An 11,975-nucleotide genomic window follows, 5' to 3' on the forward strand; every position below is an offset into this window, starting at 1 on the left:
AGTGGTGAACAGAGAATATTTTTATTTCTCTTATGCTTGACTATCACACATTACAGTAAGCTATATACTTCTTGAAAAACAGAATTTTGTGGGAAAAACAACTTCATAGTAATAATATTTCCCCAGTTCCACGAATTTTAATTACAATATTCACCTTATTTGGGGTTTCAGATTAATTACAAACGGTTGTTCGGTATTGACTTTTCTCTAACTCTCTCTTCCTCACAAAGATCATTTTTCTTTCTTGTGGTTGCATTGGGTTTCACGAGTATAATTCTTGTATGAGAATATAAAAAAATTTGTTGTAATTATTGTTAACCAATATGTAATCCATGTTGGCTAAATTGTAACCATTTATTCTCTTGTGGCCCGTGGGGTCAATTTTCGAAAATAATTCATTTTCAAATCAAAGGATCGTGTAATATCATAAAAAAGGATTACATTGAAAACTATTTTTGTTTGATATGCTTAAAGAATTGATTTAATTATATTGGATCAGGGTGGGTAAAGCACTTAAAAGGATCAAAGTTATAGATTTTAGTCGCCCACTTTTTATAAATTAGGATTATAAATAAAGATCACCATCCTTTCAACTAATATTTACACATATGTTTTGTTGTCGGAGTTTGAAATTCATTACTCACATAGAGATTAAAATTGTAATATGTATGTAAGATCTTGATAGTTTATTTTAAATTTCAATATCTTTTTTTTTTTAACTATACAGTTGAAAATAATAAGGATCAAAATTAAAGTTGTGCAATAAAGACCTATAAACTTTTTCTAATAATAGAGTACTATGGGACTATGTATCAATAGACCTAATTTATGTTGAAATAGAAAGCCAAATTGAGATGGAAAAGAAGACAATATTAAGAGCAGAGCGAGAGACGTGCATCAGTGCATGCATGGGAGTGGAGGAAAATAACTGATATTAATTTTTTGACGTGGAAAGTAAATTGTGTTACTGAATTGGCCGACAAGCTGGATCTCTAATACTACAAGACAGAAATTGCCAGTAGCATACATAATGGGTACATGGTTCTCGAACTAACTCTCCACTCTCTCTCATGTATTTTCTCTCTTCAAGCTACTCTCAAGAACTATATCTAAAAACACCCAACAATATTAAAACTCTTTAAGGAGCTCTTCATTCAACTTTTTATTGTTTGGTGGTCCCTATATCAATAAATGAACCTCATTTCATTATGATCAAAGTTCTATAAATTAAGTTTTTTCATGTAAATTAAATATAATTACAAAAAAAGTATCTTTTTCATAATTTATGCAATGTGGATTTTCTTTAAAAAAATTATTTTGAATGCTAATATTTAATTTCTTAAATTAAAAAAAGATAGTAGATCATTTTGTGCATGAAATATATCCAATATTAGGCTCATTTTATATTTAAAGAAAAATTATAGTTGTTGGGAAAAATAATTATTACCATCTTTTGTTTTATTTTTATAAAAAATATCATTAAATGGTTGCAAGAAGAAAAGAAAACTTAAGTTATTGCAATAGTATGTGGGCCCCATATATTGGAGAATCATCTCTCTTTCAACGCAATGGTATCTCCCCCAACAACCACTTTTCAAAGTGTCTCCATGGAGAGACACCCAAGAGGCCTAGACGCACCCAAGATCCCCATTACTGGGTAAGAAGTGACTCTCTATTTTCTCTCTCCTTGGAGAGATAGCAAGAGAACTAGCTGGAGAACCCATTGTACATTACAAATTACAAGTAACCAATTAACCATGCATTTGGTTTTGCTGTTAACTTCATAACTTTAGCATATTAATTAATAGTATTTTCATTTCCTACTGAAAAATGCCCTTATCATATTTATAGTTCATTATACTGTACCCCCTTCAATTTTCATTGTTCTAACTATTTATTGTGGATCCAAAATCAAGAAAAGTGCAAAAATGGACCACTCCAAAAGAAAGTGTAGGTTTACTATATTTATTTTAACAGAGATATACAACTTACTGAATAGATTGTGTACGAGGAACAAGGTGATTAAAGTATTGTAAAACTTTTTCCACGATAAAACAAAGTATAAATGGATATAACATTACGAAATAGAAGACGAGTGGTGGGTTGGTTAATGAAATTGGAGGACATAAGTTTGCCTACTTATAAAACATTTTGTCGTACTTCCTCTTAAATCTCTTAGCTTAATGTTGCATCTCTATTGTATAATTAATGGTTGAGATTGAGACCTATATCAAATATTTGGCCATAGTTGAAAACCATAACATTAATTTTCCTTAGAGAAAAGGATCTTAAGTATAAGCGATGTTTCCAAAATGATCTTAACTACGAGTAGCAACTACTTGGAAACAAAGTAGTAATATACTGCATTTGTGGTATAGTATAGATTTACCACTTTGACAATAATCATGCTTAGTTAATGTACAACTATGACTATAAATATCTATGAAAAATTTATTAGTAATGGTTAACATTTTGGAAACATACATTAAGACAAAATCAATAGCATATTAAATAACTTTTGTTCGTATATGTTCGTTAAAAATTGCAATCAAAATGTAATTTGTAAATTGCGTATAGGTATAAGTTGGGGTGCAACTATTTTAAAATGAAGGTAGCGCACACATTCACTCATTTTTCCCGGTAATCATAAGTATTTATCATTTTTTTAATCAGTAATCATAATTTCCAGTGAATACAGGTGAAAAGAACAAGAGTAAGATAATTTTGGATGTATGAATTTGATGGGTTTTAGGAACTTATGTCCTCAACCTTCAGCTTGCGCTAGATAGTTCGCATTATTACTGGTTCATGATGCTTTAAGGATACGAAAGGCCAAGATATATTTTTAAAAAGAGCTTATATATCATTTAACAGACATACAAGACAACAATACAATGCTCCTCAAGATGATGAGTACAAATCACTATTACAAGACATCACATAAGATAAGTGTGTGGCTTCCAATAGGAAATGGAGTATGTCATCGTTGAAGCACCTTATTTATTCATCATACTCATAACCAAAGACTTCAACCGCATACTTAAGCGCATGGGCTTCCCTGAGTTTCATAAGAAGACAAATAAAAGCATTAAAATAGGGTAAGGTTAACAAATTAGTTGTTACGTGTCTAGCTGGATAGTTTAGCCTTAATTACAATTAAATTAGCATCATAGGAAATTTTCTCTTAAAGATGTTGGGTACTAAAACAAAGCCGGTTGTATTAAAACAAGGCAATTAGGATATACCTCATTGACGAATATTCCAGTGGACTCGAGGTAGTTGTTGTGCCTTCCGAAAAATCCAACAATAGGACCTCTAATTGGGGCTGGAGAAGAGAAACTGCGTGGACAGTCAATACCGTTTCCTTGTCCGTATGGTCCATATCCTGATGGGCATAGGTTGTGTGTATCTTGAGTGTACCAATAAGGCATTCATTGTTCTGGTACTTGTAGTTTCCGTATGTTCCAGAAATTTGTGTGATGAATTCACCACACTTGAGCACGATCTATATAAATGCATGGAAAGTAAGAAAAGAGGAAATTAGTAATATTCTTGGAAACACAAGAAGCTAGATAAAAATTTATTTTACAATTATAAGATTGATGATATTGTAATGTGATCCTAATCAGACTATTATGAATATATACCGATGAAAAAAATTATTTTCTTCATCTTTTTCTGTTTTATATTTTCAATACTTCGTCTATTAAAATTACGTAATTGCAAGATCAAAACTGTCTTTAATATTATGATTGTGTACCAACCCTGGACTCGTTTCCGCTATTGCCACCAAACATTTTGGTTTCAGTTCCCCCACATGGCTTAGATATGACGAACCCAAGGGCGTCGACAATGTACCCACTCCTTATGATAACTTCTTTGATCTGTTCACTTCTTGGAGTATCATGCAGTAGTTTTCTGGCAATTGTGAACCATAAGGACCGTACTTGGCAACAATTTGGTTCTGCCAAAACACAATATAAAGTAAAGATACATATTACAATATGGACAAACATTTAAATATTAATTAATGACTAATGGGAATGGGCCGGGTAAATATATTATGAATGATGCATAGAGAATGAAAAAGACTAGCAAATTAATTAGCAACTACTCACTTGGCGATTGCTTGAGCCATTTTGTTAGCTTAGAGAGTTGATGGAGCTTGTTATGTAGTAAGTTTGATGGTAAGTGTGTTGTGGTGTGCTATAGTTGAGGAGGATATATTGACTTGTATTTATACATGAAGAGGTTAGGGGACTTATGCTGCATGCGTGATGATTATTACCCAGTTGGATCATGATTCATGAAGAACATATTCCGTTGGTCCATCATGCATCTGATGCTTTCCACTTACTTATTCGTTGGCGCACTGAGTTATTCCATTATGGTTCAAGTTGCACATTTGCGCTAAGATTGTTTCAGATCATTATCTGGTTTTATCAGATTGTTCGTGCTAAACTCGCGGATCTAGATTTTGTTTAATTTCTATAGCGTAATTTGAATAAGTATTGTGAGAACTAAATAAGGTTGGACGGTGGTACTAGGTTGAGTTTTACTGTTTTAGTTAATTTGCTTAATCTTCTACTAGACTAGAGCATAGACCACTACTTCCCCACTAGAGCATAAACCAAGAAGGAACTTAACGAGGACCGACTGCCACGTACATAATTACTGATGTTACAACTTACAGGAATACACTTATTCTGAAGCGTTCAAAAAACGGTGAATTCTGTATGACGAATAATTTTCTCGAATGCTTAATTAGTTCTCATCTAGAAATTTGAACATAACATCCACCATCTTCGAATATTTGCAAACATATATAACAATAAACTAATAAAATTAATTTTATTCGCAGAGTCGAAAGATGTGCGTTGAGTGTCGATAGAAGAAAGAATCAATTCGTCTAAAAATAAAAAGAGGAATTGAGGTCATGCCCACCATCTCTCTACAATAACTTCTTCATGTGGCGGGTGCTGAGCAGAAGAGCATATCATTCCCTACATTTTTTATTAACTTATCCCTTTGCTTTTTCAGGATCTTTAAGATGTCACTTTTTGTTGAGGAAAGGCAAGATAATCTACTATAGAATATTGGAGAAGTGGTGAACAGAGAATATTTTTATTTCTCTTATGCTTGACTATCACACATTACAGTAAGCATATACTTCTTGAAAACAGAATTTTGTGGAAAAACAACTTCATAGTAATAATATTTCCCCAGTTCCACGAATTTTAATTACAATATTCACCTTATTTGGGGTTTCAGATTAATTACAAACGGTTGTTCGGTATTGACTTTTCTCTAACTCTCTCTTCCTCACAAAGATCATTTTTCTCTTCTTGTGGTTGCATTGGGTTTTCACGAGTATAATTCTTGTATGAGAATATAAAAAAAATTTGTTGTAATTATTGTTAACCAATATGTAATCCATGTTGGCTAAATTGTAACCATTTATTCTCTTGTGGCCCGTGGGGTCAATTTTCGAAAATAATTCATTTTCAAATCAAAGGATCGTGTAATATCATAAAAAAGGATTACATTGAAAACTATTTTTGTTTGATATGCTTAAAGAATTGATTTAATTATATTGGATCAGGGTGGGTAAAGCACTTAAAAGGATCAAAGTTATAGATTTTAGTCGCCCACTTTTTATAAATTAGGATTATAAATAAAGATCACCATCCTTTCAACTAATATTTACACATATGTTTTGTTGTCGGAGTTTGAAATTCATTACTCACATAGAGATTAAAATTGTAATATGTATGTAAGATCTTGATAGGTTTATTTTAAATTTCAATATCTTTTTTTTTTTTAACTATACAGTTGAAAATAATAAGGATCAAAATTAAAGTTGTGCAATAAAGACCTATAAAACTTTTTCTAATAATAGAGTACTATGGGACTATGTATCAATAGACCTAATTTATGTTGAAATAGAAAGCCAAATTGAGATGGAAAAGAAGACAATATTAAGAGCAGAGCGAGAGACGTGCATCAGTGCATGCATGGGAGTGGAGGAAAATAACTGATATTAATATTTTTGACGTGGAAAGTAAATTGTGTTACTGAATTGGCCGACAAGCTGGATTCTAATACTACAAGACAGAAATTGCCAGTAGCATACATAATGGGTACATGGTTCTCGAACTAACTCTCCACTCTCTCTCATGTATTTTCTCTTTCAAGCTACTCTCAAGAACTATATCTAAAAACACCCAACAATATTAAAACTCTTTAAGGAGCTCTTCATTCAACTTTTTATTGTTTGGTGGTCCCTATATCAATAAATGAACCTCATTTCATTATGATCAAAGTTCTATAAATTAAGTTTTTTCATGTAAATTAAATATAATTACAAAAAAAGTATCTTTTTCATAATTTATGCAATGTGGATTTTCTTTAAAAAAATTATTTTGAATGCTAATATTTAATTTCTTAAATTAAAAAAAGATAGTAGATCATTTTGTGCATGAAATATATCCAAAATTAGGCTCATTTTATATTTAAAGAGAAATTATAGTAGTTGGAAAAAATAATTATTACCATCTTTTGTTTTATTTTTATAAAAAATATCATTAAATGGTTGCAAGAAGAAAAGAAAACTTAAGTTATTGCAATAGTATGTGGGCCCCATATATTGGAGAATCATCTCTCTTTCAACGCAATGGTATCTCCCCCAACAACCACTTTTCAAAGTGTCTCCATGGAGAGACACCAAGAGGCCTAGACGCACCAAGATCCCCATTACTGGGTAAGAAGTGACTCTCTATTTTCTCTCTCCTTGGAGAGATAGCAAGAGAACTAGCTGGAGAACCCCATTGTACATTACAAATTACAAGTAACCAATTAACCATGCATTTGGTTTTGCTGTTAACTTCATAACTTTAGCATATTAATTAATAGTATTTTCATTTCCTACTGAAAAATGCCCTTATCATATTTATAGTTCATTATACTGTACCCCTTCAATTTTCATTATTCTAACTATTTACTGTGGATCCAAAATCAAGAAAAGTGCAAAAATGGACCATTTCAAAAGAAAATGTAAGTTTACTATATTTATTTCAAGAGAGATATAACTTACTGAATAGATTGTGTACGAGGAACAAGGTGATTAAAGTATTGTAAAACTTTTTCCACGATAAAACAAAGTATAAATGGATATAACATTACGAAATAGAAGACGAGTGGTGGGTTGGTTAATGAAATTGGAGGACATAAGTTTGCCTACTTATAAAACATTTTGTCGTACTTCCTCTTAAATCTCTTAGCTTAATGTTGCATCTCTATTGTATAATTAATGGTTGAGATTGAGACCTATATCAAATATTTGGCCATAGTTGAAAACCATAACATTAATTTTCCTTAGAGAAAAGGATCTTAAGTATAAGCGATGTTTCCAAAATGATCTTAACTACGAGTAGCAACTACTTGGAAACAAAGTAGTAATATACTGCATTTGTGGTATAGTATAGATTTACCACTTTGACAATAATCATGCTTAGTTAATGTACAACTATGACTATAATATCTATGAAAAATTTATTAGTAATGGTTAACATTTTGGAAACATACATTAAGACAAAATCAATAGCATATTAAAATAACTTTTGTTCGTATATGTTCGTTAAAAAATTGCAATCAAAATGTAATTTGTAAATTGCGTATAGGTTAAAGTGGTGCAACTATTTTAAAATGAAGGTACGCACACATTCACCATTTTTCCCGGTAATCATAAGTATTTATCATTTTTTAATCAGTAATCATAATTTCCAGTGAATACAGGTGAAAAGAACAAGAGTAAGATAATTTTGGATGTATGAATTTGATGGGTTTTAGGAACTTATGTCCTCAACCTTCAGCTTGCGCTAGATAGTTCGCATTATTACTGGTTCATGATGCTTTAAGGATACGAAAGGCCAAGATATATTTTTAAAAAGAGCTATATATATCATTTAACAGACATACAAGACAACAATACAATGCTCCTCAAGATGATGAGTACAAATCACTATTACAAGACATCACATAAGATAAGTGTGTGGCTTCCAATAGGAAATGGAGTATGTCATCGTTGAAGCACCTTATTTATTCATCAATACTCATAACCAAAGACTTCAACCGCATACTTAAGCGCATGGGCTTCCCTGAGTTTCATAAGAAGACAAATAAAAGCATTAGAAATAGGGTAAGGTTAACAAATTAGTTGTTACGTGTCTAGCTGGATAGTTTAGCCTTAATTACAATTAAATTAGCATCATAGGAAATTTTCTCTTAAAGATGTTGGGTACTAAAACAAAGCCGGTTGTATTAAAACAAGGCAATTAGGATATACCTCATTGACGAATATTCCAGTGGACTCGAGGTAGTTGTTGTGCCTTCCGAAAAATCCAACAATAGGACCTCTAATTGGGGCTGGAGAAGAGAAACTGCGTGGACAGTCAATACCGTTTCCTTGTCCGTATGGTCCATATCCTGATGGGCATAGGTTGGTGTGTATCTTGAGTGTACCAATAAGGCATTCATTGTTCTGGTACTTGTAGTTTCCGTATGTTCCAGAAATTTGTGTGATGAATTCACCACACTTGAGCACGATCTATATAAATGCATGGAAAGTAAGAAAAAGAGGAAATTAGTAATATTCTTGGAAACACAAGAAGCTAGATAAAAATTTATTTTACAATTATAAGATTGATGATATTGTAATGTGATCCTAATCAGACTATTATGAATATATACCGATGAAAAAAATTATTTTCTCATCTTTTTTCTGTTTTATATTTTCAATACTTCGTCTATTAAAATTGACGTAATTGCAAGATCAAAACTGTCTTTAAATTATGATTGTGTACCAACCCTGGACTCGTTTCCGCTATTGCCACCAAACATTTTGGTTTCAGTTCCCCCACATGGCTTAGATATGACGAACCCAAGGGCGTCGACAATGTACCCACTCCTTATGATAACTTCTTTGATCTGTTCACATTCTTTGAGTATCATGCAGTAGTTTTCTGGCAATTGTGAACCATAAGGACCGTACTTGGCAACAATTTGGTTCTGCCAAAACACAATATAAAGTAAAGATACATATTACAATATGGACAAACATTTAAATATTAATTAATGACTAATCGGGAATGGGCCGGGTAAATAGATTATGAACGATGCATAGAGAATGAGAAAGACTAGCAAATTAATTAGCAACTACTCACCTTGGCGATTGCTTGAGCCATTTTGTTAGCTTAGAGAGTTGATGGAGCTTGTTATGTAGTAAGTTTGATGGTAAGTGTGTTGTGGTGTGCTATAGTTGAGGAGGATATATTGACTTGTATTTATACATGAAGAGGTTAGGGGACTTATGCTGCATGCGTGATGATTATTACCCAGTTGGATCATGATTCATGAAGAACATATTCCGTTGGTCTCATGCATCTGATGCTTTCCACTTACTTATTCGTTGGCGCACTGAGTTATTCCATTATGGTTCAAGTTGCACATTTGCGCTAAGATTGTTTCAGATCATTATCTGGTTTTATCAGATTGTTCGTGCTAAACTCGCGGATCTAGATTTTGTTTAATTTCTATAGCGTAATTTGAATAAGTATTGTGAGAACTAAATAAGGTTGGACGGTGGTACTAGGTTGAGTTTTACTGTTTTAGTTAATTTGCTTAATCTTCTACTAGACTAGAGCATAGACCACTACTTCCCACTAGGAGCATAAACCAAGAAGGAACTTAACGAGGACCGACTGCCACGTACATAATTACTGATGTTACAACTTACAGGAATACACTTATTCTGAAGCGTTCAAAAAACGGTGAATTCTGTATGACGAATAATTTTCTCGAATGCTTAATTAGTTCTCATCTAGAAATTTGAACATAACATCCACCATCTTCGAATATTTGCAAACATATATAACAATAAACTAATAAATTTATTTTATTCGCAGAGTCGAAAGATGTGCGTTGAGTGTCGATAGAAGATAAGAATCAATTCGTCTAAAAATAAAAAGAGGAATTGAGGTCATGCCCACCATCTCTCTACAATACTTCTTCATGTGGCTGGTGCTGAGCAGAAGAGCATATCATTCCCTACATTTTTTTATTAACTTATCCCTTTGCTTTTTCAGGATCTTTAAGATGTCACTTTTTGTTGAGGAAAGGCAAGATAATCTACTATAGAATATTGGAGAAGTGGTGAACAGAGAATATTTTTATTTCTCTTATGCTTGACTATCACACATTACAGTAAGCTATATACTTCTTGAAAAACAGAATTTTGTGGGAAAAAAACTTCATAGTAATAATATTTCCCCAGTTCCACGAATTTTAATTACAATATTCACCTTATTTGGGGTTTCAGATTAATTACAAACGGTTGTTCGGTATTGACTTTTCTCTAACTCTCTCTTCCTCACAAAGATCATTTTTCTCTTCTTGTGGTTGCATTGGGTTTTCACGAGTATAATTCTTGTATGAGAATATAAAATAATTTGTTGTAATTATTGTTAACCAATATGTAATCCATGTTGGCTAAATTGTAACCATTTATTCTCTTGTGGCCCGTGGGGTCAATTTTCGAAAATAATTCATTTTCAAATCAAAGGATCGTATAATATCATAAAAAAGGATTACATTGAAAACTATTTTTGTTTGATATGCTTAAAGAATTGATTTAATTATATTGGATCAGGGTGGGTGAAGCACTTAAAAGGATCAAAGTTATTGATTTTAGTCGCCCACTTTCTATAAATTAGGATTATAAATAAAGATCACCATCCTTTCAACTAATATTTACACATATGTTTTGTTGTCGGAGTTTGAAATTCATTACTCACATAGAGATTAAAATTGTAATATGTATGTAAGATCTTGATAGGTTTATTTTAAATTTCAATATCTTTTTTTTTTAACTATACAGTGAAAATAATAAGGATCAAAATTAAAGTTGTGCAATAAAGACCTATAAAACATTTTCTAATAATAGAGTACTATGGGACTATGTATCAATAGACCTAATTTATGTTGAAATAGAAAGCCAAAGTGAGATGGAAAAGAAGACAATATTAAGAGCAGAGCGAGAGACGTGCATCAGTGCATGCATGGGAGTGGAGGAAAATAACTGATATTAATATTTTTGACGTGGAAAGTAAATTGTGTTACTGAATTGGCCGACAAGCTGGATCTCTAATACTACAAGACAGAAATTGCCAGTAGCATACATAATGGGTACATGGTTCTCGAACTAACTCTCCACTCTCTCTCATGTATTTTCTCTCTTCAAGCTACTCTCAAGAACTATATCTAAAAACACCCAACAATAATAAAACTCTTTAATGAGCTCTTCATTCAACTTTTTATTGTTTGGTGGTCCTCTATATCAATAAATGAACCTCATTTCATTATGATCAAAGTTCTATAAATTAAGTTTTTCATGTAAATTAAATATAATTACAAAAAAAAGTATCTTTTTCATAATTTATGCAATGTGGATTTTCTTTAAAAAAATTATTTTGAATGCTAATATTTAATTTCTTAAATTAAAAAAAGATAGTAGATCATTTTGTGCATGAAATATATCCAAAATTAGGCTCATTTTATATTTAAAGAAAAATTATAGTAGTTGGAAAAAATAATTATTACCATCTTTTGTTTTATTTTTATAAAAAATATCATTAAATGGTTGCAAGAAGAAAAGAAAACTTAAGTTATTGCAATAGTATGTGGGCCCCATATATTGGAGAATCATCTCTCTTTAACGCAATGGTATCTCCCCCAACAACCACTTTTCAAAGTGTCTCCATGGAGAGACACCCAAGAGGCCTAGACGCACCCAAGATCCCCATTACTGGGTAAGAAGTGACTCTCTATTTTCTCTCTCCTTGGAGAGATAGCAAGAGAACTAGCTGGAGAACCCCATTGTACATTACAAATTACAAGTAACCAATTAACCATGCATTTGG

At 31.9% G+C, this 11,975-nt stretch overlaps 1 protein-coding gene and 1 pseudogene across 1 annotated transcript; both read right to left on the minus strand.

Moving 5' to 3' along the window:
* Window positions 1-2,840: 2,840 nt before the first annotated feature.
* LOC125498257 (protein GOS9-like) lies at window positions 2,841-4,153 on the minus strand (annotated as a pseudogene).
* Window positions 4,154-7,963: 3,810 nt separating this feature from the next.
* On the minus strand, window positions 7,964-9,381 carry LOC125498258 (mannose/glucose-specific lectin-like). Its single transcript, XM_048646158.2, has 4 exons — window positions 9,222-9,381; window positions 8,866-9,066; window positions 8,345-8,605; window positions 7,964-8,156 (listed from the first exon to the last, which is right to left on the minus strand). Exons 1-4 carry the CDS (start codon window positions 9,240-9,242, stop codon window positions 8,139-8,141), a joined length of 501 nt encoding a protein of 166 aa, XP_048502115.1. The 5' UTR covers window positions 9,243-9,381; the 3' UTR covers window positions 7,964-8,138.
* Between the last annotated feature and the right edge of the window lie 2,594 nt (window positions 9,382-11,975).

This window comes from Beta vulgaris, chromosome 6 (assembly GCF_026745355.1).
Source record: "Beta vulgaris subsp. vulgaris cultivar EL10 chromosome 6, EL10.2, whole genome shotgun sequence".
Lineage (NCBI taxonomy): Eukaryota > Viridiplantae > Streptophyta > Magnoliopsida > Caryophyllales > Amaranthaceae > Beta > Beta vulgaris.

Coding starts and splice junctions, on each gene's coding strand:
- LOC125498258 (XM_048646158.2), bottom strand. CDS start 9,242: ATGGCTCAAGCAATCGCCAAG. Junction 9,067..9,221: donor TGGCTCAAGCAATCGCCAAG/GTGAGTAGTTGC, acceptor GTGTTTTGGCAG/AACCAAATTGTTGCCAAGTA. Junction 8,606..8,865: donor ATAGCGGAAACGAGTCCAGG/GTTGGTACACAA, acceptor GCATTTATATAG/ATCGTGCTCAAGTGTGGTGA.